The sequence below is a fragment of the Salmo salar genome, chromosome ssa20, assembly GCF_905237065.1.
Source record: "Salmo salar chromosome ssa20, Ssal_v3.1, whole genome shotgun sequence".
Classification (NCBI taxonomy): domain Eukaryota; kingdom Metazoa; phylum Chordata; class Actinopteri; order Salmoniformes; family Salmonidae; genus Salmo; species Salmo salar.
In genome coordinates this window covers 51,824,978-51,852,625 of record NC_059461.1, presented here as the reverse complement: position 1 = coordinate 51,852,625, position 27,648 = coordinate 51,824,978, and the positions used below count along the sequence as shown (strand labels likewise).

At 42.3% G+C, this 27,648-nt stretch overlaps 1 protein-coding gene across 4 annotated transcripts; it reads right to left on the bottom strand.

Annotated features, from left to right (window-relative positions):
• Positions 1–4: 4 nt before the first annotated feature.
• On the bottom strand, positions 5–27,648 carry LOC106580753 (glucagon receptor). 4 transcript variants are annotated; one of them, XM_014162129.2, is made up of 14 exons: positions 27,415–27,648; positions 14,650–14,820; positions 14,074–14,170; positions 13,544–13,651; positions 8,825–8,946; positions 7,511–7,617; positions 6,930–7,083; positions 6,630–6,789; positions 6,462–6,522; positions 6,299–6,368; positions 5,180–5,268; positions 4,161–4,299; positions 3,919–3,960; positions 5–3,447 (listed from the first exon to the last, which is right to left on the bottom strand). In XM_014162129.2, exons 2-14 carry the CDS (start codon positions 14,701–14,703, stop codon positions 3,091–3,093), a joined length of 1,560 nt encoding a protein of 519 aa, XP_014017604.1. In that variant the 5' UTR covers positions 14,704–14,820; positions 27,415–27,648; the 3' UTR covers positions 5–3,090. The 4 variants fall into 4 exon arrangements, with proteins under 4 accessions (XP_014017604.1, XP_014017605.1, XP_014017607.1 ...); XM_014162130.2 differs by lacking the exon at positions 27,415–27,648 and adding an exon at positions 26,397–26,659; XM_014162132.2 differs by lacking the exon at positions 27,415–27,648 and adding an exon at positions 26,397–26,658 and having other exon boundaries at positions 13,544–13,880.

Below are 27,648 nucleotides of genomic sequence, written 5' to 3'. Positions count from 1 at the left end.
ACTGTCAGATTAAGAATAATTTAATTTAAATAACAAACATGTAAATAACAAGTGAGTAAAAATAGTGTCCATTCATGTCACATAGTCATATATGTGAGATTTAGTGCTGCTCTTTGTACTGTAATCTCCCTGTGATGATAACCTACTCACACAGAGTTAAATATCATTTGAGTGTCAGTGCGCCAAGTTTACCTGTTGACAGGTATATAGAACACGTGGAGTCACGTCAGAAGGTCATGTCCGTTTATGTAACACGTTCCACCTCTGCCAGAATGGACCCAATGTATTATGGGTCCAGGGTGACAGTACAGTCCTAACCCACTGCATGGTTCGAACATAGGCATCCACTGAATCTACCTCCCTTTGACCTCGGTTTACTGGGTCCACTCTCTAGATCCAGGTCACGGCACCACTGTAACACATACTAGCAATGCTAACTAACTATATGCTACATCTGGTCATTTTTTTTATTGAAAGGTCAATGTCTGACATAAGCAGTTTTACAAACAACACAGTATTTTGTAATGTTTGCCAAAGAAATTCCAAAGGCTACGCGTGTTGTTGCCAAAGGTACATTATACTAGAAGATATTTGTGAAGTGCAATACTCACTTTGTGAATGCTATTTCAGTTGTGAGGATCAGCCAAGCCACTTTGGAAATTAAAACACACACACACACACACACACACACACACACACACACACACACACACACACACACACACACACACACACACACACACACACACACACATTAGAGTAATGATCTATGCCACCAGAGGCATTGAGGCCCCTCTGACAAGCATCAGTAATGACCCTAGTAGGAATACTCCTGGTGAAAAAATGTCTGTTCATTTGTATGACATGCTACATTTTGATAACACTGAGAGATGGATGGTGGACATGCTTGGGTAACGGGTTAGCCCCATTTGGAGTGAATGGGAAGACAGAAAAACAAAGCTACCTCATTACTCCATTGGTATGTGTGAAGATGGGGCCTCTGTGTATGTGGGTTAGAGGAGCTATTTCAAAAGGTAAGTTGGAAATTGCCTGGTTTAATAGCCTACATTTATACAGAACCCCTGTTCAACCGGTGGATAGCCATTAGGTGCAATGTGACCCTCAAGAAGAGACTAATTACAAACAGTAAAATGAGTTGAGGGCTCTGGACGCTCAGACAGTTCCATATACACAGAGTAGTCAAGCTATATCTGGAGAAGTTAGGGTTGTGCTGTACTAGTTTTAGATTGAAACCAGTCTTTAAATAGGAGTGGGGGATTGTTAGCTGGGTTAAAATGAAGCACCTTTAGCTAAACTCATATTGGTTAATTGGTATTTCAAATCTTCACCGAGGGTGAGATCAGTGCAAAATATTTTGTTTCTCACAGATTCCAGCATGGAGAACTGAGTTATTGGCAACCTTACATAGATGTATGTAACGTACCATACGTCTTCACAGAGGATGAACAGAATGGATCCTAGCTTTGCAAACGTGACGTCAGACATGTAGACCTACAGCATACCATCAACACGCATACAACAGAATACTAAATGTGTATTTTGAGGCTGTGGTCTATCGTGTAGAGGTCCTATTGCACCATAGTGGTTAAGCTACATGGCAGCAGGGGTGCTGCGACCTTAATCCCCAGAAGCAGAGGAGAGATTCCCTCTTGGCATGTTACGACCTGTGCTCAGCGGGATGTAAAACCTTCAGCTGGGGGGTTAAGTGGTTGTGGTTAGTCTGGAAAAGCTACAAGAAAAAAACGATTTGTGGTGAGGAACAGGCTACCATAACGCACCACGAGAGTGATCATTTTCATCCCAGACTCTACAAACCTGATAAATGGAGAATATTACAGAAGGTGCCGCAGACTACACCAAGGCCGCTGAGGGGAGGACGGATCATAATAATGTCTGGAACGGAGCAAATGGAATGGCATGGAAACCATGCGTTTGATATATTTGATACCATTCCGCCTATTCCACTCCAACCATTACCATGAGCCTGTCCTCCCCAATTAAGGTGCCACCAACCTCCTGTGGCGTATAGATACAGTGCTTAAAAGACCTCTGGATTACGGTCACCTTCCATTCTGTGATAGTTTTCACTATGTTAATAGGACATTACAAATCATTCAACCCCTTTAGACAGCGCAGTAAAGAAACTCCCCTTCCCCCACTGACATCCATTTGAAGGACACACCTCTTGCTAGTTATCTTCTATATAGTGCATGTGATCGAACCCTCCTTAGATGTCTCTGATTACATGCCTGTCTTTCTCACCCTCGAGTCATTTTGCAGGAGTCATGCCTCACACACAGCCGCCACCATGATAGTGATGTGCCTTCCTTGAGGTCTACGATATTGATATTGCGTAAGAGCGCGGTTCCTTTGCTCACTGTATTCAGCTACGACTATAAGGTTGCGATAAACGTATGGCTAGAGATCAAGGGGCATGAGAGGTGTTCAACGGTTGGGTGAGAGGAATTCAAAACACAGCGTTGCCTAGGGAAACCATAGTGTGTGTGTGTATTGGCTTGCTCACCTCTTGCCTTCTGTACATCCCTCACAGAGACTTTTTCCAATACCAACATATAAAACACACTATTGTTATAATATCCATTGCACATGACAAGACGGTCCACGGTTGGCACGTAACTTTTCCATTTTGTCCACAAGTAGAGTGAGAGGTAGAAAACAAAGAGGCAAACCCCCCAAACAGTCAAATCTGAGCAGATAAAGGTCGGACGGTGTTCATTTCCTAATTTAAGTAGCTTTCCTCAACATCTGGGTCGATTGAGGCGATATTGCACTTGGGACGGGTCATCTTATCTGCCACTGGAAGCCTATAGGAGTCACAACACAGCCTGATTGGCCAGTGCAGAAAAGGCATTCTGGCAATCATCCAAAGAGTCCCGGATCATGTTCACACAATTATTAAGACATGGGTTCGACGAAACACCAAGTAGGCCACATAGATCTGGAAGTACACAACTGAAGCAGGTGATTGTCTGGTTCGGATTCCTTCCACTAGAAATTACAAAGGTAGCCAGCTAGTCGTTAGCCCTCATTAGCCCCCAACAGGGCCACTCAGCAGTAGCTCTCAGAGTATTTGATGGCTCCTTCTCCTCCCCCGTTGCCCAGCGGAGCTCCATCAAGGCCGTTCAGCACCTGCTTGCGGGCGGAAATGTAGCAGTAGGCCTTGCCCTTCTTGGCCCCTGGGTGGTGGTGTGGGCGCGGGCGGGCATGCGGCCCCGAGGCGGAGGCATCCGAGGAGAGGTTGTGGGTATCCTCCTGTGGACAGTCAGGCTGACAGGGCGGGTCGTGGTGGCACTGCCCGCCGGCGGTGCCCCCCTGTGGCGTGTTGCTGCCGGTGTTGCGAAGGTCGTCCAGGACGGTCATGCCCAGCTTCCATTGCTGCCATTTCTTCTTTATCTCTGACTGCACCTGGGACAGATGGACAGAGGGAGAGATGTACAGAAAGGGATGAAGGAGGGAAAGTAATGAGTTTTTCCTGACCTTTTGATCTGGTCAGATCAAAAGACAAATTATATCAAATTTGATCATTATTCTCTTTACTCACTACTCCGTAGGCTACCTCAACCAAACTAGCCCATATCTCAACAGGAGATACATCGGACCCTTCATGTCACAGTGGCCTATACACTTCTTGACTCTACACATGGCTGGACCCCTCACTGACATCCCATTTCCCCATTGACGTAGGTAGTGAGCTTCTCTGTGTGTGCTAACCCACAGTGACAGGGTGACATACCCAGCAGGTCACAGAAAGCGCTGGCTTCTCATAGGAACTAACAGAGACGAATGTGCCATCACCTCAGGTGTTTGCTACTGATGTTCAAGTGCACTTCTTTTGCCCTGGGCTTTGTCGAGAGCACACTTCACTTCGTTACTCACCTCTTTATTGACGAAGCAGTACAGGATGGCAACCAGGAGACCCTGCGGGACGAGAGAGAGACAGGTATCAGAAGAAGAGCGATCTCTCCATTTTCCCCTATCTAACAAACACCTAACAGAAGCAAAACAGAGAGAAATAACATGCAGTAACAAGAAAGAATGCCTGCACGCACAGGACACATTCATGCTCCTGCGCACGCACGCACACACACACGCATAACCTTTGTACCTCATCATATTACCTGGAAAGAATTGAATAAAAGTTCAAAGAAGAGGTTGATATTTCGGAGGATGCCCTCTGTCTGTTCCTCTGACATCACGGCAAAGACAACCTCATGGATGCCCAGGAGAGGGATGAGGGTCAGAGTGGACTTAGCCAACCTGCACACACAGAGCATCCTTTACAGAGCCAAGCAAGGGCAACTATTAGAGAGGTCTGTTTGGTCCTATTTGGTGAATCTCTTTCATCAATGACATCAATGGATGGTTCACGTTTCACACAAACACATAAAAGCCAAACAAGGAAAGCCACAACTTCCACACCTGGACACCTGGATGAAAAGTAACGGCTTCAAACAAAGCATCTTGGGAAATCAAAAAAAGCCTCCTCTTCCCATGACTCTTTAGTGGGTCAGAATCTGTGTATCAGCTGCATTTGTGCTTAGATTACAATCAGACTCATGTTGTCCAGTGTGCCTTGAGGCCAGGCTTAGTCCATAGGATTAGGTATGGGACTGGTCTCCTGGATGTGGCTGGTTTCCTAAAAAAAAGTCTATGCCGTCTCAAAGGACCACGGCTCACAATCAAAGGATGGGAAGGCCCCTTTGAATACCACAGAAACATCAAAGGATTCCACAGCTCCCTTTACTCTGCATGCCATAAAGGGTTAGTAGAAGTGCAAGTCAATTTAGTGATGGATTATTGAGGTAATGGATGTCAACTGAGTTTGAAGCAAATGTCTTTAGTGTGGATAGTGTTAGGTCATCACAATGTCTTCTGACTCGCACAAAGGCAGAGTCCTTGTGTGTTCACGCCAGACGATAGTTGACAACATCGTACAGCAATGTTCCGTGAATGGAAGGGCGTTTAACAAGGTATGACAGAGACAAAGGTACGTGACAAGAAACACATAGACGTGTGTAAGCAATGAGCTGACTAAATCAGTTTCATAAGCTACAAGACGGTGTTTGTTTTGTGTTTTTATTCTGGTTTGCTTTTATGTAATTCATGGATTAGAAGGTGCTGTTTGTTTCTTTCTTACCTGAATTTATAATCTGTGTACCTCATTTGGCGTGCCTTTAATTTGGAGACAAGGATCTGTATGATCCGAATAAATATGAAAAAGTTGACCTGGAATAAAAGAAATGAACATCAAACCACCCAATATTAGCTTTATTGACGCCAAAAAGAAAGTGTAACAATCTGACATCTAAAAAGGATATATATCCAAATAGCTCTGTTCTGTGGCATTTCAGTATTATATGAGAAAGGGAAACAAGGATAACTGCTACTGTTGAAGTAGGGTGAATATGTGAGAATTCCACAATAACGTGAAAAGCTAAAGTTTGAGTTCCAAAGTCAGACTGCAGCATGTTAGGGGTATTAACTGCAAAGTTCAGGTGACAGAGTGCAACTGCATGCCATAATACGTATAAATTACTCCTTTTATTTATTTAACCTTTATTTTGACAGGGAGTCATGCTGAGACCAAGGCCTCTTTTACAGATGAGCCGTGTAATTACAAAAATATACACATCAATACAATATGAAAGGTGAAACAGAAATACAAAACACAGTCTTTGTCTAACATTATTAATTATGTCAAACCATGTTAGGCATTTTGTCCTGAGGGGAAATGCGAGAGTTGTGGGACAAATGACAAGTCCTATGTGAATCCTCATCTCTTCTGGTTGCTTCTGATGGAAAATACCATAGAAAAAAGTATATTCTCTTCCTCTCAGAGTTTCACTGACAGATGCCAATTGAACACAATTAAGATAAGGTGGATTCATGCTTTAAGAACTTGTTAAGCATAAATATTAAAGGTCTAGGTCCTTATTTCTAAGTGTTACTAAGAAAAGAAAAGAAACCAGGTGACATTCATTTTATGTCTTCTGGGTTTATGAGGCATCCATTAATTTTAATGTACAGTGCATTCCGGAAACCAAAACATGCCCACTCAGCTTTCACGTTTGCATAATTTCCCCAGGTTTGTCACAGTCTGCTAACTTCAAAGAGACAAAACAACAGGGGAAGCAGGGGGGAGGGGTGGGGGGTGGAGGAGAGGAGCGGAGCGGGGCGTTGACGAATGACTCACCCATAGGCCCCCATTGCTTTAGGGCGCACAGCACAGTCAACACACACATCAACACACACTCACCAGAATGGCCAGGAGGATGGGTGTGCGGATGATCCACCAGTACGCCATGTTCTCGTTGATCTCCCAGCACCTGGGAGGAGGTGATTCACAATCTCTTAGTTGTAATTTTCTTTTTAGTAACAGATGAGGAGGAAATAAGACTGAATGGAAACGAGTGACTCACCGTGTGTTTTCGTACAGGTACCGCACTATAATCCAGGGGACCACAAATAACACTGGGGTTCCTACACACAGTGCCATAAATCCATACATTACGGTCAGGAAACAGCATTTATATAATTTATCGTGTGTGTGTGTCCATCTCTATGTGTGAGTTTGTGCATGTATCTACCCCAGCCGATGAAGAGGTATCCACAGAAGTAGCTGTTCTCAGAGAAGACCATGAGCACCAGCAGGTTGTGAAGGTACAGGCCCTCCACCAGCAGCCAGTAGTAGTTAGCCCCCACACAGTACTGCATGAGCACCTGGGCCACACGGCAGCCAGAGAGAGCCTGGGGGCAAAGGTCAGGGGTAGAGGTCAAGGATGGCTGTCTAAAGTACGAGTGATGAATTGAGTCTGTAAACTGTTTGTTTGTGTGTGTGTGTGTGTTTCTGTAACCTGCATTAGTGTGTATAGCCTTTAGTTCCCAACCTGATCACTGAGGACATTGGACACGTCTCTGTTGTCTCTGAACTCAGGGGTGTCCCTGGTGAGAACAGCATCTCTGGTGAGGATGGATATGGCTCGCAGGATGAAGGAGGCAAACAGATTGGTGTGGATATAGTTCCTGGTGCACCTTAGTTTCCTAGGGTACAACACTTGACAATGAGATTACTGTATGACAAAATTCTTTGCAGCATCATGTATATGTCATATACAGATACAGGATCTTAATTTGATCAGTCTTTACTTACTGAGAATGTTCCTGGACAGCAGGAAATGCAAACTTGTAGTGTATCCAAGGTTCTGAAGTTTGTAATTTACGCTTTAAAATGTCAGAATTTGCAGTAACAAAAATATCCATTAATTATAATCCACAAAATAATTCAAATTTCCTGTTGCTGCAGGATTATTTTCCTACTACTGTATGATTTACATTTGCCTAATTCACATCAGAGGACTAGAAGTGAAGCCATTGCCTAAGTCCAAACAAACAGTCCCATAGAGTCAAATCCTGACATATAAAGATGAACTGTATGCTGTTTATGACTGTGGTCAGAGCCAGTACTTACCTGAAGATGAGCAGTATGATGAGGGCCAGGGAAAGGCTGGCCAGGGACAGAGAGTAGCCCACAGTGTACATCACCCGGAAGTAGGCCAAGATCACCATCTGGTTCTCCTGTGGACACACAAAGACCTGCACTCAAATCCCAAGTAGATGAGGGAACAACATTACCCTGTTTTCACCTATAACTCTGACTCTCTTATGGATGTGCTGTACTGAACGAATGCCCTGTCCTTTTAGTAGAGTGCAAACAGAGACACAGATACAGACGAAGCAGATGCACTGACCGCAAGAAGTCTTCTTGTTCTTGTTGCCTATTATGCCTTGGAAAATGCTCATGAATGCTTTAATGACGCTCAGTACACTAATAAGCTCCTGTTAAAAATATGTGACACTCCATTATTGTATACTCTAGGCTTATGAATCTCACAGATTAGAACATGTGAGTGTAACTGGTGTCAAACAATGGTGAAGTGGAGCGTAAACGGACATTTACCCACCTATCATGAAAAAAACGCATTGGAAATATAGGGAGTGTTATTTTATTCACTGCGAATGGCCGTGAACAGTGATCAACGTTTACCCACCTATTTTTCTTATCATCAGAAAGTCTGGCTGCAGACTGGAGTACATTTCAGTTGTGGAGTCAATGATGCAAAACAGCGTTGCATCATCGGTTGCCAGCAACAACATAACCCCTAGGTGATGGCTTTCTCCCTCTTCATAAAGAGAGGACTGTGTGTCTTTCAGTGCTCACCCCTCTCACTCTGTAGCCCTGGCAGATCTATAACCCTGTATGTAATACCGACTAAGTAATGAGATCTTTTATATTTACGTAGTAAACGGGCCATTCATTACTGAGCTCGTAATGGAGTGCAGCACTAGATGTGAAATTAAGAGAAAGTAAGGAGGACGCGAGTTGAGCATGCTGATAGGGATGAGTGGAAGTCAACATTAGGGCACAGCAACGGCTGCTGCTAGCCCACCTCAGCAGTCATAAGCAATCAGAGCACTCTGGCATTATCGTAAAAGAATGGCCATTCTGGTAATTGCATTTCTATGTCCCCTACAGGTGGTATCCCATTGGAGTACCTACTCTATTAATCCTTGCTTTTTGAATGGCTATTAATTAGTTTACCTCTCAAAGCATCTGTCAGTACTTGGAGGGTCTCATAAGACTACTGGTGTAGTTTTCTAAAAGTCACATTCAGTAATTAAAAGCATTAACCCTTTGAAAGTCTACTGTCCTACTCTTAGCAATGCATGTTATTATGTGCTGAGAGGAGGGTCTACTTCAGGAATGGTGCATGATGGGTATTACCTGTGCCACCTGCTGGTTATTGTCTGCGTTGCACTGGGAGTGGTCCCTCCAGGTGCTACTGGTGTTGTTAATGGCCCATTGGCCATCAGGCCCACACTCCCGCAACACATATCCATTACGAACTGCACAGACACGGGGAGGGAGAGATAAAGGAAGAAGGCAAACAGATGAGACAAATTCAATTCTGCACATATACATTAAAACCAGCAGATAGTGATAGCGCTGACGTCACCCACGTATTCCCGATGGCGCATGAAGCCGGAACTATTTGAATTTTAAGTACGCCATATCGCTGAATGGGCCTGAATGGCACCACAAAATTGTTAAGGATCATGGTGAAAGTGGCACCATTATGGACATCCAGTACGGGGTTGCTCAGTTAAAAAAGAACAAATCTCCAGGTTGTGATGGATTAACCTCTGAATTTTACAAAACCTTCTTTGAAGAAATAGCACCTTTTTTACTTGAAACCTTTAAGGAGGCTATAAAGAAGGGAGAACTACCTGCCTCTCTGAAGCAAGGGGTTATTACTCTTATACCTAAACCACACAAGGATCTCCTAAGTATTGATAATTGGCGTCCAATCACACTCCTAAATAACGACTACAAAATTATAGCCTTAATCTTTGCAAAAAGGTTAAAGTCTTGCTTAAATGATCTGATTGATGAATGTCAATCAGGGTTTATGAAAGGGCGCCATATATCTAATAATCTGAGGCTGATATTAGACTTGGTTGAGTATCGTGATCTATTAGATGACTTCCCTGTTATCCTATTTCTGGATTTTCAGAAAGCATTTGATACAGTAAGTCACAATTTTATCTTTGATTGTCTTAAGCATTTGAAATTTGGTCGTTTCTTTGTTGATGCTATTAGAACTCTGTATAATGGTGGCAATAGCTGTATCAAACTCTGTCATGGAACATCCTCAAGATTTAACATTTACAAAGGAATACGACAAGGTTGTCCAATTTCACCTTTTTATTTTTGTTAGTTTCTCAAATGTTATGCTCATTAGTTCATAAAAGTCCATTTGAAGGCATTACATTCCAGTCCAGAGAGATCAAGATATCCCAACTGGCGGATGACACCTCACTTTTTTTTTAAAATGTATCTCAAGCTAGATTAGCATTGGATATCGTGAAGCAGTTCTCCAAAATCTCAGGCTTGACTTTAAATCTTTCCAAATGTGAGTTGTTTGTTGTGAAAGGAGCTGTCAACCCAGCAGATTGTAACATCTCTGAAAAAGATACTGTAACCTACCTCGGTGTAAAGATCACCAAAAATCTTAAGGCTATGAATGATCTTAATTTGAACCCTGTAACTGAATCTGTCAAAAAAAATTATCCTCATGGTTAGGGAGGGATTTAAGTCTTCAAGGAAGGGTGCTTTTATCCAAAGCTGAGGGGCTATCTCGTGCATCCTATCTTTTTTCATCTATTGACATTCCCAAATCCACTTGCTGTACCTTAGATAGGCTTTTGTACAACTTCATATGGAAAAACAAGCCACATAAGATAAAAAGAGATGTTATCACCAACAGGGTTTGTGATGGCGGTCTAAATGTCTTAGATTTCACTCTCTTCAATCAGATATCAAAGGTCAACTGGATTAAAAGGTACATAAAAAATCCTCATAGCTTCTGGAATATTATACCTCATTTTGTTTTTCAGAAGTTCGGCGGGCTTAATTTTTTACTACAATGTCCATATATTGTGGGTAAAATTCCTGTGAAACTGGCGGTTTTTCACAAGCAGGCTTTAATGTGCTGGGCTTTGTTGTATAAACACAACTTTTCACCTCATAAATGTTTTATTTGGAACAATGGGTCAATATTACATAGAAATAAGATGTTATTTAACCATAAATGGTTCTCGAAAAACATTGTTCTTGTCAGCCAATTGGTTAATAACAGTGGGAATCTATTTACACAGAGAGAATTTATGGAAATATACAACTTTGAGGTTTCAAGCAAGGAATATGACACTGTTATTAAAGCTATACCTAGTGGGATAAAAACTTTACTTCAGAATAATGCATATTTTGGAATATCTCCGATTGTAAGCGATATTCAGGTGAATGGCATTGGTCTACTAGATACGAAATTCAACAATCGTTTAATAAGGGATATTTTCTACAGGAAGTCTATTCCCTCTGCGATATTTTGTTGGGCTTCATCGTTTGATGTAAACTGGCGCCGTGCTTGGCTCACTCCACACAGATTTATGGTGACCAATAAAGTAAAGGAGATCTCCTTTAAGATAATCCATAGATGCTATCCGTGTAATAGCTTGATTTCTAAATATATATTTGACGTTACCAGTGAATGCAGTTTTTGTGAACTAGAAACTATATCTTAGCCGCAAATTGCATACAACCATTGATATTACTAAGTTTGACATATTATTTTACTACACTGATTCCACAATTGAACGTGAGTATGTCATAAATCTCTTTATTTTATTAGGAAAATCTTTTATCCATAAATCAAAATTTATGAAGAAAAAGCCCCTTTTCTTAATTTTTTTATCTGATTTGGAACAGTACGTAGAATCTTTAAAACGTATACAAAACAATATGTCAAAAAAATGTATTCGATATATGTCTGTATTTGATTTGATATAATAGTTTTTTTTGTTTTTCTCTAATTTCTTTGGATTCCCTCTGGCTGTTATGTTATGTTATGTTTATGTTTTGCATGTTAATGTTATTTACAGCAAGTTAAATAAAGATTTGTGCAAACTTAAAAAAATAAATAAAAAATTTAAAAATTTAAATTTAAAAAAAAATGGTGAAAGTGGCAATAACTAGCAAAGGATCATGGTTAATGTAGTCGTTTTCATCCTAACTGAGCGTTGACCGGGAGCCTCCGAATAGCCTGCCGGCCCGTGATTGGTCTGTGTCAGCACATGGTCCTGTGTGACGACAAATGTAGTCGTCAGAATGGAACACTATTTCATTTAATATCTCCATTTGTAGTGGACTTTAAAATAATTCACAGTGGGGATCGAACTTGATCATAATAAACAAATTTTAGAGGCCAAAATAGTTTAACATTTTTGCTGGGGCCGTTCTGGCGATCGTAATTTACATAGGCTTTTTAGGACAGACCAGGGGCCTCATTTATAAACCGTGTGTATGTACAAAATATAGCACAAAATGTGCGTGCGTCAGTTTTCACCCAAAAGTAGACATTTATTAAAAAAAATACTTGACATGAGAATGTGTTCACTTTCCCGCAAACTTTAGACCATGCAAAAGCACATCTGCTAGTAGGTTGAGATATTGTATGGCATGCTGGCAAGTAAGTGTTTTGTGAAAATGGGGGCTGATGATGAAAAGCTTATTCATAAAAAAACTAAAACCAGGAAAACATATTAACAAGAATGCAACATTTTCCATTAGTGAGAAGAGCGAAAATCTATGTTAGATTTGTTTTGTCAAAAACAATTTGACATAGGAATCTTATAATTAGACAAAGAAATATCTTTCCTATTTTCATAACCATTGCAGAATATATTCCTCACTTTTCTGTCCGTGATGGGTTCATATTCCCAAAGGAGCCATACAACAACTACCATGTGCATCTCTCGTTTAATTGGACCTTGTAGCCATGTATATAGGCTATATGTATTTCAAGATTTGCAATAGCATTGGCAGCGCAGTTTATAATACAGAAATTTAGGCTACAGTCAAATTGAACAGCCGATCGTTTACATTGAAGTAGACCTACAGTATGAATCAAGTTTCACATTTTAATTGTCACTTGAACAAGTACAGTGAAATGCCTTTCTTGCATGCTCTTTCCCAACAATACAGTAATGAATATCAGTAGTACTATAATAAATAAAAAAGCCAAATAGAACAAAAATACACGAGAAATAGAACTGTAAGTACTGTAATTAAAACATTTTAGTAACCCTACAATGTTTCAGAATGCCGGGCAGTCCATCGTATTTAGGTTGGGGGAAAAGTCGATATAAAACATTGTTGAATCCAAACGTTCTGCTGACAGGTCCATGACAATTTGCCATTGTTTTCACGTTCAGAAACGGACACAGTCCTGTTCCAGATACAGCATAAATAACTGCTAAAGATTAAAACATTTTGCCAACATAGTAAATAGGCTGGTAGTTTATGTAAAATATTTGACAGGGTAGGTTACAGTATTGCTGTGCGATAGGAGCGCGACATCAGAGTCTATACCAAGGCAGGACAACCAAAACCCCAATAATCTATTGATAAACTATTAAACAACAACATGTCTCTTGTATGCCATGGTGTAATTCCAATAGTTCCAAATTATACAACAAATAAAGGGCGTTATTGTCACCATAAAATGTGAAGCGTTTTCCAGGCAAATTGTTTATGCTCGTTCACGCATCCACAGCTTTACAACAGGGCTGATTTATAATGGGAAACATGCGTTTGTATGGCGTGCGTCAAGTTTATAAATCTCTATATTTTTGTACGTGCGCAGACTTCCAGAAATGGTGCGCGGTTGTAAATAAGGCCCCAGGGCTTTTGCCCCCTCTTGGTTTCGTCGCAGTAGCTGACTAGCAGAGCTTGTGATTTCACGCACCAGACCAGACACTGGGGGCCTGATTCTGCACGGCTTTACATAGAAACGGTGTTAGCATTAACCTCCTAGCTGGAAGTTGGATGAAACAGAATCCCATTTCTTCTACCAAACCATAAAGCACAATGCCACACCAGTACCTTGGTTGTACCAGGGGAGGTACCACGGGCAGGGCACTTTAACGGTGGTGTTGGGGATGCCCTCCGGCCAGCAGGCGTACATGTCAAACATGCGGCCGCAGAATAAGCCTGGGGGTAGAAGTAAGTATATAAGCAGTAAGCAGACCCTGAATCCCTAAGATTTTGTCTTAAACTAAGCAGGATAGAGACTGTTTGGTGTTTGGATGAAGACCAACTGGGAAAACAGTAGTAATGATGAGGATACTGCCCTGCAATGGATCCAGTCCTTTGGGTCAGACATTAAGTCGAAGTCTGACTCATGGTGCTTATTCTAAGAATTGGGTAGATTCTGTGGACTCTGAAATATATATTTGTTTGAGGGAAAGGAGAGGGGTGATGAAGCTCCTGGTGTTTTTTATAATTGTGAAGCCAAAGGCATATTTCCACTGTCTACACAATAACGTTTTAGATGTTATTCTATTCTATTAATAAACACACAATCGGGTATGCCTGATTAGGACATAGGACAGGTGTATGTCTTTGAGTCTTACCTGGGGGTGTGGGGTCCGTGCTCATTCTCAGCAGGCACTCGCTCCTGTATATGTTCCATTCCTCCACTGTGTGCTTCACCGACTTCGTTGACACAAGCTGCCGGTCACAAATCACAGGATGGAGGGTCAGGGGTCAACCCCAGTGGGTTCTTCTGGGTAAGCCCCACAATACCTAACTACAGTGGGCCTGACTGGGTATAAAACACAAATTCCTTGGCTTACTGTAGTGGTGTAACTTAAGTTCTCCATAAAAGCTGACACATCCACTAAACCAGCTGCATCGATTGAGGATGCAAAGCACATTACACTGGCACTGCTTCTCAGACCAGCTTCCCAGCACTCTGATTGTGTTCTATATGGCACACTGAGAGCATTATGACCTGCAGTGATTCAGAACAGCGAGTCATCTTCACATGACTTACATTTCGTAACAGCTCCTAAGGATAATCCAACAAACTAACGACGGCAGCGTCTAATGTACCTGACACACTTCTATGGATGGATTGAAGTTGGAAAGTAATGTTAAGTACAATCACTACTGCCGTAATGAGCAGAAACAAAGTTAAAAGTGCCTACCACAGTTCTGCACAGGACAAACAGGATGAGGAGGAGGATGGCAGGGGTCTTCATCACTTAGAGGAGTGCCAGGGCGGAGGGCCACTCATCATCTCAGGGCTACTGGGTGTTGTTCACCCAGGGGGGCCAGAACCAGGCCATGCCTCACGCCTCCACCCCATAGCCAACACCCTGCAAAACAACACACACAATCAGTTAGAACCACTGTATACAGTACAGAGCAATCACACAATATGGGTTTGGGTTACAATTCTTATCACCTATTACGCTGAAACAAGCTTGTGGTCCACAATGGGCATAGGATTTAGCATTTGATTTGTGGAAAGGAAGTCAAAACGTTGGCCAATTAGACCATGTAGCTGATTAGAGCACTAGAGGTTTCAGCCCACTATTTCCCAATGACACTGTGACAACAAAACACCCATTTTGTTGCTACTGTAGTGTACGCTAATTACTGGCTTTCTCTGTGAGCATGACACTAATGGGGACACTTCGTTACTTGGGACTGGATTGGAGACAATGGCATGCGTTATTAGACAAATGGCAGCACAATTTGAGCATCGATGTCATGTCCACACCCACGTCTCCCAAAGACTTCTCAATGAAATCTAACCAGAGTGCTATCTGACAATCTGATGGAAGAGCCAATCGTTGTAATGTTGTAAACATCTACATAAAGAAGCCCAGAGACATGTACTGTATTTAGAGAGGACATTGAGGTTTCTGCATTATGATGCATTTGCATAACACTACAACATTTTATGGCAGCCGTGTTTGCACCCCATTAACGTTACATGGGGAATATTTAAACAAGTAAGGGATAATTAACACGGGGCTACTGAAGTAGCTAGCAGGTTTACTAGATATCTACAGTAGGTGCCTTGGTAACCATACATACAGACTTGCTAGTTTAGCTAACCAAACCATCAGTCCTAGCTTGCTATTATACACTGTATACCGTGCGTTATAGGGAAATAATCCACACTCTGGAATGCCCTTCAAGCTAATCAGAAACGAGTATTCAACAATGCCATGGTATAATGCTATATAACTGAATATCTAAAATTCAAAACAATATTCAAAAAGTTGGCCTAACTCTCTAAATATAGCTCTGAAGAAGCTGCATGCCTGTATCCAGAGACAAAGTGTTCTGTTAAATCATGTATGACCGGGTTGCAGTCAATAAATTATAGATAAAATGTATCGGTGTTCATCGGCCATTGGATATAAACATTACACAACAAGTTGGAAATCGCAAATTCAACAATGAGTTGTTTGGAAGGAATCGGTGGCAGTGGCTAACCGCAAGCATTGCAACTGGGAAGTCGGGAATAAACCCGCTCAGACTGGGAAAATAAGTTTTGAACGGTCATCCAACTCGGAATTGTAAATCTTTCTCTTTCTTTGATGACAAAATGTACCCATGAAGGACCGCTGTGCCACCTTCCTGTTCAAGTGAGCACATCACAACAAGGTGAGTCCAAAAATGTATTATACTGTATGCTGCTGCATAAATTATGTAATATGCCAGGGAGATATGTATATTGTAGCTAAGAAAGTAATATTAAGTGTATGTTGTGTAGTAAGCTGTTAGTAGCCCATGTGCCTCACCCTAATAATTTGGTCTATTTTCACCTCTTCATTTCGCCTAACGTTACTGTTCTGACTCGGCGGTGCCCATGTAGCCTATAACTTGTTTTTGAGAAATGTCATCATATAATGTTGTAAGAGCTTTCATTGTCTGCTTAAATGCCCCCTTTATTTATCCTACGGTTCTCACTTGGTGTACAGAGAAAATACTGTAAAAGCAGGCCATGTTCTGCATTCTGTTGCTGTACATTTCAAAAGTGCTGAACACATAGTTATATTGACTATGTCCGTCTTTGCTCGCTCATTAATGTCTTAATCGAACTTACGGAATGTCTTTTACCCTTTGTTCCCTTATGCCATAGTTTGTACATCTCAAATGTCAGTATAAACCACATTTGTTTAAGCAAGTCAGTCATATCAGCTATGTTTTAAAAAAAAGGCAGTAAATGAGGCTGAATGAATTGTTTCCCTGCCAGACAAGGCTCCGCCGATTACCAGGTGAAGTGGTGGTAAGGATTCACTCCATGGTGCTGAAAAGAAAGCTCTACTGTTGGGACAGCTTTATGTAGGTGGTAACAGTTTGTGGGAACCGCTTGTCGCTGTTATAGTGCAATTAATGTATTGTTTAGTGTTGTGTTGTGGCTTTGCTGGCAAGCATCTAAAACTTTTATTTAGAGTTTGCCCCACCAAGATTTACATGATAAAATCGCCACTGGTAACATATGAGGAAATTATCGCACATCTGCTGGGTGACAGCCTGCTCGTTATGTGGTGGGGGATATTTGCACATTAATGAATCCTAATTAAAACCCAACTCGTTCGTGAGGCCTCGGGCCTCGGGCAATTCCAGTGTACCACAGTGAATAAAACATGACTTTTCATGAGAGTTTACATTCTGCCAGAATATTCAGGATTTAATTATCTCATTATTGGAATTGGGCTCACAAAACATCCAGGGGATTCTACCGTTGAAGCTGCTGAGGTTTTAGGCAAACAATTACAGCATTATCATCTCAAAAAGAGATATTTTCTGTAGGGTCTCAGTGGAATGTACAGCTACAGTATGCACATAGACTGTAGCTATACAAAGAGCTAGCCTTCACATGTATACTCTGCAAAGAAAGTGAAAAGATCATTGAAATGCAGGCATGAGATGGGAGTGATGATAACCTGCCTCAATGCCAGTCATACCTGGCAGGAAACCACTCAAACTCGAACCCATCTGACGCTAGAGTGTAGACGGGTAAGAGGCAGCATCATGAGACAAGCTGGGCTGCCATAACAGGTTTGGACAACGTTTGTGAGAGGGAGGAAGACAGAGAGAAGGGAGAAAGACAACATAGCACGGATGACTTACTCTATGTCAGGAAAGGAATTACTTCTCAAAAACCAAGCTACGGTACAGACACTCATGGTAACATGTCATTTTCAAAAAGTGATAGAATCTAGAGTATTTTATATCATTAGTGGCATGTTTATCATGCCTCTTTTCATGAGGTTTTATAGGGTTGCAATGTTTTGACATATCTGTGTAGGTTTAATCCATCCCTGTGCTGTGTCAGCAGTGACAAGTCTGGCCTATTGAAGGAACACATATACGCTTCCATCCACCAGATGAAGTGATGAGTGAAATGTCCTCCGTTTAAGGTTCCTTCAAACATTGGCTCAGGTTTTCCCCGAGGACACGCTTTGAAGGAGACAACTGATCCTATTCCTGTGTCTTTGGCAAACCTCTGTCCCCCTGCTTTAGCCAGGTGTAATGATAAAAGGCTTAGACTACAACGCAACAAAAATGATCTGCAAAGGCTGTTGTGAAACATCTGGCTGACCTTTAAAGAGATCCAAAGCTCTGACTGACAGTTCACTGCAAAGAGTGAATCATGCACTCAGTGATTTGGAATATTACATCAGAATGGAGCAATTTTCAGGGATAGTTGTTACAAATGTTATTTTTAAACCCAAATGACACCTTCTTGACATATTTGAGGGAAAACACACTGGGCGTCTATGACTAGATCCATTAGAGGAAAATTCAAAAAAGAACATCGCTTTGGGGCAGAATGACGCTTCGCCTGGAATCAAATAGACACAAATATATGCAGGTGAAGAGATGTTGAAGAAAGCCGCAAAATGGGACTGTCAAGTGGAGTAATATTCAGCAATGACAGCCTGGAGAATTGGCACTATAGTGTCTATAGTGCACAGATCTAGACGGTTATTCATTTATTGTATTTCAGGTCTACTTACCATGACAATGACCTCATGTATCAATGCCAGCCTGGAGAATTGGCTGATATAGTGTCTATAGTGCACAGATCTAGACGGTTATTTATTTCTTATATTTCAGGTCTACTTACCATGGCAATGACCTCATGTATCAATGCCAGCCTGGTGATATAGAGTAGAGTCACAGTCTTTTGAGAATAAAAACAAGGGAAACCCAAGGTATAAGGATGTCTGGTCAGTTGTGAGCTGTGATATCTAAACTGCGCCACAGTTTTTCAGGTAGTTTTTTTCCTATTTCCCGAAGTTTCTACAATACAGTTAATCTTGTGTCCATGGAAGCTGGCATCTTTCACCGACAGTAATAGGAAGCACATGAGCCAGGGGTTGGTTGCGTATAACTTTCAGACTGTCTCTTACCAGCGCTGTCACTGTTTTTCTGTCCTCAAAGGCAGACATGCTTTTAAAAACAGGGTGGATGGCGTGTGGCCCTCTCCATCATGGTCAAACGGGAAACGGTTTGGGCAGGAGGTGTAAGAGGATCAGAGCTAGGCTACTGGGTCTCCTTAACACCAGGGCTATTTCAGGCCAGTCCAGTGGCCCTTGTGGCCCCTCCAACTCATTGTCTGTGGCTAAGGTAATAACACTAACCGAGGTCTGGAAGCACGGCAGCTTCAAACGGGGGAAAGATTCGAACTGGAGATTTGAGCTTGTGTGCATAACTAGGGGAAAGACGGGTGGGACCTGATCCGATCGGTTTCAGACAGACAGAGGCCATCTAGCTACGGCAAGCTGGTGCAAGCCAGCACAACCCACTGCTCCCTTTACACTGCTGTAGACACAGGAAGTGGGGAACAATTAAACCTTCTCTATGCATTAGCACTTTGACATGTAGCCAGCATATTTCAAAAATGAAATGTGTGGTGCATGGATGATGGAATCTACAGCGATAAAACGGATTAATGCCTTTTCAAATTCAGATTCAGTACGATAGCCTGCAAGGGAAGAGGAGAGGAATTGTTGTTGAATTCCTGCTGCTGTAGTATCTCTGTGGCAGATCAGAGCTCTGATGAGCAGTGGAAGGTTACAAGAAGCTGTGGACCCGTTGGCCCCTCTCCCTGTGTGACATCCATTTTTCAATCATCTTGTTGTGTAGAAGAGGGGAGGGAGGGATGGGGGGGGGTCCACATAGTAACCACTGAATGATTTTTACTTCAGAGAGCGTGAGAGAGCTGTCATTTCCACATGGCACTGTTTACACACAGATACCGGTATACTGTATGGCAAAGTACACAGAAATGGGCAAAGACATGCATGCAGATATGCACAAGCACACCAGCCAGCTCACGCACGCACCCACCCACCCACACAATAAAGATAAAACACAATGTCTGACATCTCATCTCTCTTGGGCCAGGTGTTTTGGGGCACTTTTGAAGCAGTGTGCTTTTACCGGTTTTTCCAGCATTGTCCACTAGTGTTGCAGCAGGTAGGAAATCCTAGGAAACATTCAGTAACGGTTAAGGTGTTGGCATGATAGTTACTGGACCTGGGTCCGAGTCCCGGTCGGGGCTACCCCTGGAATTTGCTCCAATATACTTCCATGGTTGGTTTCATTGACTCTCCACTTTAACTGCCCCAAATTGACCTATTTTTTAAGCGACATCTTCTGAGTCCATTGGAGAGGATCAGCTTGAGCAAATTGAGAAGTAGAATCACTGATCCACAAATAGTATTCCCTGCCAAATAATAGGTTACGTGCGATTAAGATTCGCAGAGCTACGCCTCCCCAGGCTTAGGCAATCCCCCCACCGAACACGCACGCATGCACAATCAGACATTGATTAACTGATTGTGTCAATTACAGAACATTTCCTAGGATTTCTTACCTGCAGCAACACTAGTGGACAATGCTGGAAATACCGGTAAAAGCACAGTGCCTCGGGCCTCCCGAGTGGTGCAGCGGTCTAAGGCACTGCATTGTAGTGCTAGAGGTGTCACCACAGACCCGGGTTCGATCCCAGGCTGTGTTGCAGCCGGCTGCGACTGGGAGAACAATGAGGCGGCACAGAATTTACCCAGCGGCGTGAGGGTTTGGCAGGCCGGGATGTCCTTGTCCCATTGCGCTCTAGCAACTCCTGTGGCGGGCCAGGCGCATGCATACTGACACGGTCGCCAAGTGTACGGTGTTTCCTCCGACACATTGGTGCTTCTGGGTTAAGCGAGCAGTGTGTCAAGAAGCAGTGCAGTTTGCAGGGTTGTGTTTCGGAGGATGCATGGCTCTCGACCATCGCCTCTCCTGAGTCCGTACGGGAGTTGCAGTGATGGGACAAGGCTGTAATTACCAATTGGATATCACAAAATTGGTGTGCAAAAGAGGTAAATAAACATGTTGGCCCTAATTATGAGATGTCAAATATTGTGTTTTCTCATTATTGTGTGTATGCATACATAATAGATTGAGGCTACTTTATACTATTTTCCTGATAAATCATGAGACAACCCAATGCCAAAGAGGAAAGGGTGATTCAATTACAATTTCAACCACACAGGAGGAGCATTGATGGCAAGACACCAGAGGTTGTAGGTCTACAGAGAACCGGACTATGATACACAGATTCCTCTCTGTCTGCTTTTATAAAACATATCTCCACACAAAGTTCACCAGGGCTGATAACATTCCAAGAGAATGTATACAAAGAATTGGGGAGGACGGGTTTATGGTAAGTACTGGAGCGGAATTAGTGGGACGGTATCAAATACATCAAAAACATGGTTTCCATGCGTTTGTTGCCATTCCATTTTCTCCATTCCAGACATTATTATGAGCCGTCCTCCCCTCAGCAGCCTACACTGGTATGGATGAAAGAGAACTTCCTCCAGATGAACAGTAGCAAGACTGAGGTTATGCTTATCGGGACACCCAAGCAGGTCGCCAGTGCTGGAAACATCTGCCCTACAATCAATGGCTAGGCCATCCACCTGTCCTCTGTCATCTCCAACTTAGAAGTCAAGTTTGATCCTTCTCTGTCTCTGCTGACATAAAACAAATAGGTAAAACATCATTTTTCCATCTTAAAAATATTGCCTGGGTTATACCATCACTCTTCCAGCCATATGCAGAGACACTCTTCACAACTTCATCTTCGCTCGGATCGACTACGGCAATGTGCGGTTTGGGGGCCTCCAAGCCAAATCACTACAGAGGCTCCAACTAATCCAGATGAGTACTGCCACGGTCCTGACCAGGACCAAGAAGACAGACCACATCACCCCGATCCTAGCCCAACTGCACCGGCTACCGGTCAACTACAGGATCGACTATAAAATCCTCATGCTTGCATTTAAAGCCTTGATGGATTGAGCCCCATCTATATCAGCGACCTCATCTCAATCAGCGAACCACCTCGTACTCTTCACTCCAGCCACTTTCAAGTCCCCAAGACACGTCTCCGAACTATTGGGGACCAAGACTTCTGCTCCCTTGCCCCTTTTAAAAACAGGCCTTAAAACCCACTTCTACAGACCATTTTTTATAGTCCCAATCTAAAATCTATTTAGCACTAGCACACTATCTCTATTTTACTTGCCTTGATTGTAAATGTTGTTTTTATTGTATACGATTGTAAAAAAAAAGAACTTTCTAATTAAAAGCGCTATGCAAATTACATTTATTATTATTATTATGCACGCACGCACGCACACACACACACACACACTTGCTTGTCACCACCCCCACCAGGTGTCTCCCATCTCCCCTCATTATCCCCCGTGTATTTATACCTGTGTTCTCTGTTTGTCTGTTGCCAGTTCGTTTTGTTCATAGAACCTACCAGCATTTTCCCCCTTGCTCCTGTCTTGTCTAAGTTCCTGTTTTCTAGTTTTTCCCGGCTTTAACCCCTTCTGCCTGTCCTGACCCTGAGCCTGCCTGCTTGTCGTCCTGCACCTTTGCCCCATTACTCTGCATTACCGGCCTCTGCCTGACCTGACCCTGAGCCTGCCTTCTTGTCGTCCTGCACCTTTGCCCCATTACTCTGTATTACCGGCCTCTGCCTGACCTGAGCCTGCGCCTGCCTGCCGTCCTGTACCTTTGCCCCTGTTGTTGTAATAAACATTGTTACTTCGACACAATCTGCATCTGGGTCTTACCTTGAAATGTGATAATAATGATAAAACAAACAATAGCAATGTCTGACATCTCATAACAGATAGGTTACATTAGGATCCTTCCCTGATAAATCATGAGGCAACCACATTGCCAAATAAAATAGGAAGGCATCATTAAATTCCCATGTTTATTTTTCTCTGTCCTGAAGGCTTGATGATAGGCAGATGTTTCCTCATAAGTGGGCCTTAGTCCTTTTAATTAGTACTCAAACACATGACATGGCAGCCATGACTTGGCAAGACAGTTAATTAATCATTCAGCAGACATTCCCTGGGAGTACCTTAGGCTGTAGAAACCATAGATCAGTAAATTCAAAGGTGAAATATGGAGGACTGAGTAAACATGATAAGAAATGTTTCCCTATAAATGCAATAGCCTGCCTACTGTCAACAGAACAAACAGGACTTCCCCTACTCTGTCGAGACCAAAGACTCATATCAAAGAAGAATCTAACATGAACAATTGGTGCGGCAAGAAAAGAGGTAATAAGAGAGACAGTACATTCATGAGAACTCTATAGCTTCTAAACACAAGCTTGGACTTCTGGAGCTTTGTGTGTTGCTTCACATCCCAATATCGTACTTAATAGGGTAAAGAGATTCAGATCTCATACTTGCACTAATACCTCAGATTCCCTCTCTACACGACGCAGATAAGAAAAGCTCTATGCGCCGTTTGCCTTCAGCCCGGCTGCAGCGGGGCTATGCCTTGGCACATCCTCAATAGAGGAGGATTAGAAACAAACCAAACCCCTCAGGCCATTTAGAAGTCTAGCTAAGTTAGAGGGTGAAGGAAAAGAGGGGATAACTGTTTGTGGGGTTCCCATGTACTGTAGAAGTGCCAACAGAAAGACCTGCAACAATAGCATTCCAGTTAAGGTATTCCCTTCAAATCGAGACGCGAATGTTCCATAGTGAATAACAGGAGTGGGTGTTTAAAGCGAGCTTTTCAGTTTTTGTTGTTGTCTGTTGTCTTATTGTTTTTGTTGATGTCTATGCCGGGTGTTGCCTCATAAGATGTTCATAGATGCTTTTACGTATGCTTATCTGACTGAAAGTTGGTGTTACTGGCCTTTATCCTGCCACGATCAACTTTCTGTACAACTTAGGGACTCCATAGACTTCAGCTAATTCACGCTGACCTCATTGACCAAATTGGATTTATTGGACCTGAGTGCTTGATCAGATCATGGGTATGACTGAATGAAAGGTTATACTGCATGCGTAATTTAAATTAGGAAAGTAATCAACTAACCACCCACAACATGCTTGTGTTGTTTACTTGTATTTCCAAGATGGCAAACAAGATAAAAAGGAAATCTCCCTTTGAGACTTTTCCCCGTCTTGATGTCGGTACATAAACACTATTCATTACGGAAAATCACAAACAAATCATTAAAAACATGTTTGGAAGATCCTTGATAATATTCAAGGACAGATACATTTTATAATCTTAAAAAGTAGGAAACCTTGAACAAGCATTGACATTCTCCCTAGATTCTACGTGTACATATTTTAATACAATCTATTAAATGTGTCACGGCTGTCGTAGGAAGGAGAAGAGGACCAAAGTGCAGCGTGTGTCGTCGTTCCACATTTTATTTATACTGTGAAACTATGCAATACAGAAATATACTGAATGGAAAAAAAAAAAACGTGACGCAGCGAAGAACACATACACAACTCAAAATGAATCACCCACAAAACCCAGGTGGAAAAACCCCTACTTAAGTATGATCTCCAATTAGAGACAACGAGGACCAGCTGCCTCTAATTGGAGATCATCCCAAACAAAACCCCAACATAGAAATACAAAACTAGAACCTAAACATAGAAATAGAAAACATAGGGAAAAAAACTGTCACGCCCTGACCTACTCTACCATAGAAAATAGCATCTTTCTATGGTCAGGACGTAACAAAATGAAATTAGAAATATTGTAATTTTGGCTCACTGTTAGCACAAATAGGTCAGGACTCAGGACACAATAAGGCAGTGGAAGAATGAAAATCTATTTCATCCAGGTGCCATAGGGCAATGCCACACACACACATACACACACTTTACTTTGTACTTCAGATAACACTATTTTATTTGCTCAAGACATCCATTTTGTATCCGTCTACACTAATTCCGGGGGATTCTCTTTAAAGAAGTTGCAAGCCACTGATGTTTATTTACTTTTATTTTATTTATTTTTTACCACTTTTTCTCCCCAATTTCGTGATATCCAATTGTTAGTTACAGTCTTGTCCCATCGCTGCAACTCCCGTGCGGACTCGTGAGAGGCAAAGGTCGAGAGCCATGCATCCTCCGAAAAACACGACCCCGCCAAGCTGCACTACTTCTTGACACACTGCTCGCTTAACCCAAAAGCCAGCCACACCAATGTGTCATCGGGAAACATCTTACAGCTGGCAACCAAAGTCAGCCTGCATGCGCCCGGCCGCCACAAGGAGTCGCTAGAGCGTGATGGGACAAGGACATCCCAGTCGGCCAAACCCTCCCCTAACCCGGACGACGCTGGGCCTGTTGTGCGCCGCCTCATGATCGAATCCGGATCGGTAGTGACGCCTCTAGCACTCGGGAGGCCCCAAGCCACTGATGTTTGCCAAGCCAACCAAAGCATTACAGTAATGTACTCATGGACTCCTTGTAAAGTATAGGAGCTGTGGCATATCCCAGCAACCAAATGCCCCTGCTGGTATGAAATTCCTTTGCTCTAAACCGTGAACCCCTTGGCACCACATTCATGGAGCGCCTGATGTCACAACCCCGTCATTCTGAGTAGTGTCAGGTGGGTGGGCCAGTACATTGACAGACACACGACACAACTGTTTGTGCCTCTAACAGAGGAGCACACAGAGCCATTAGGTGCCAGCCCAATTAACACTGACACCCCCGACAGAAAGAGCTCTCATTTTACATAACAGGACTGTTACTACAACTGGTGTCCGTGATCCTCTGAATGACAGAGAGAGTGTGTTTGAGAGAGGCAGGTATGGAGAGTCAATATATGTGCATGTGATTTGCTCAGTTGATGTGTGTCTGTGTAGCCTGTGGTGATCTCTGTGAATATGAACACATCAAGATGTCCAAGTACCGTAAAAATGTGTGTATATGCACTGCACGTAACAACCTTCTGACAGCACCTGCTACCAAAGAAGAAGCAATGAGCCATGCTGAACTGTTACCCAATGCTTTCTTCTCACATGTTCAAAAAGTAAAAGTACTATCATCTTGCTTGCATGCTTTACCAGTAAGAGGCAATGGTAGTGGGGTGATTGTGTTTGGGGATGATGTTAAGGAAACAGCACTGGTCTAAAAAAAATTATGAACAGTACTGTATGTTACAGCATGACAATGGAAGCCAAGGTTTGTGTTGCATATTCCCCCTACCACTAACAGGAGGGTGGAGAGCGGAGGGTGAAGGAAAACACATGTAACAGCCCATCAAAACTGTCATTCAGCCAAATCTGTGATTGCCTATCAGCAGTGTACTGTACGGACACTTTACTCCGAACTAACATCTCTAAACATAAATCATAGTGATCATAACAACTAATCTAATCAAAATGATGCAAGTCAGTGACCAGTTGTCCTTTGTCAGGAATTCATCATTGCCTCTTGAAGAAGAATTCACCTGTAGATATGAACTTCTTGCAGCTACTTGCTATAACAACTTGGATAACCAGTTTCGAACACATCACATAACTAAATCTGTAATTTTTTGACCAGGTCATGTGTTCAATAACCGCTGAACTCACCTCAAACCTCAACAAAAGAGCAATAATGTTTTATACGCGTTCTCGTAAAACGCCCCGGAGGTTTCCGTTCTTTGTTGGTTCAAAGATCTTCTCCACATTCAAAGCTTATTCACCACGCCACACAAATAATTGTACAGTCTATGACAGCAAATAGGTGAAACCACACCCGGTCCTCAAACCAAAGACATTTCAGCTTTTTGTCCAACCAATACATTTAAAACGGTTTTAAAAAATGACACCAGACTAGCGCCTTCCAATCATTCTGCACTTGAGCTGTCAATAGCAAAGTCATGGGTAGAGAGCGCAAGCTGTGCGCAAGGCACAGAGATGAAGCCTACCCGCAGCCGGCATGCGCAACCATGATTTGTTATTTCCAACGTATCAACTTTCGACCACTTATCATAATCTTGATGTGACAACAAGCCTACTGGCGTTTGAAAACTTGTCATTTTGAAAATGAAACAAAAATGTAACCATCCCATATCAGATAAATAGGCCTAACGGAAAGGAAAACGAAAAATCATAATAAGAAAACGAATAACATGTAGCAATATAAAATATTAAGTGTAACATATACAATACAAAGTATACTCTAATAATATACATATCGCTAGGCCTACTACTACTACTAATAAGAATAATATAGCCTAGAATTTATAATACATTTTCACTGTGATAATGATCAATGTATTTTGTAATTAGGTCGAAAATCAATTCCTCCAGGCGCAAGTCTGCTTTCTGATCATGTTAAATAGCATTGCATAAGCCTGGACGCCTGAATTCCCCGAATTGTAATCATGTTACAAATAATTGGGAAAATGATGCACAATTATTAGCAAGTGGCTTATGTGCCTCACACTGAGCTAAACCACTTAAAAATAACAATATTTTTTCGATAACTCGTGCTCAAAAAGTATCTCACGCATTTCTTTATCAATGCAGACTACAAAGTTGCCAATGCAATAGAGACCATTAATAAATACTATCACTGGGATTAATAATGAAAGCAGAATCTTACCGTTCGGGGAATCATTTCTTTTCAGTGAAGGTTAATTGTCTAGATCCCGTGCGCAAGTGAAATGGCCTTTAAACGCCAAATACAGAGCGTATTTCAAAATTACAGGTTTGTAGAGGAATCCATAAAGTTTGTAGGACAGAGGCGCCTCCACCCAGTAGCACTGAGATACATGTGAAGCTTAAAATCACTCTACAGGGAATTGAACCAAATTAGCATCCGGCTCGCCCACTGTCT

What these genes read in the sequence shown, in the direction of transcription:
- LOC106580753 (XM_014162129.2), bottom strand. Translation starts at nt 14,703, where the DNA reads ATGAAGACCCCTGCCATCCTCCTCCTCATCCTGTTTGTCCTGTGCAGA. An exon ending in CCTCCCCTGGTACAACCAAG is followed by an intron (nt 8,947 to 13,543) that starts GTACTGGTGTGG and finishes GTGTCTGTGCAG; the next exon opens with TTCGTAATGGATATGTGTTG. An exon ending in TACCTGTACGAAAACACACG is followed by an intron (nt 6,369 to 6,461) that starts GTGAGTCACTCG and finishes ACCTCCTCCCAG; the next exon opens with GTGCTGGGAGATCAACGAGA.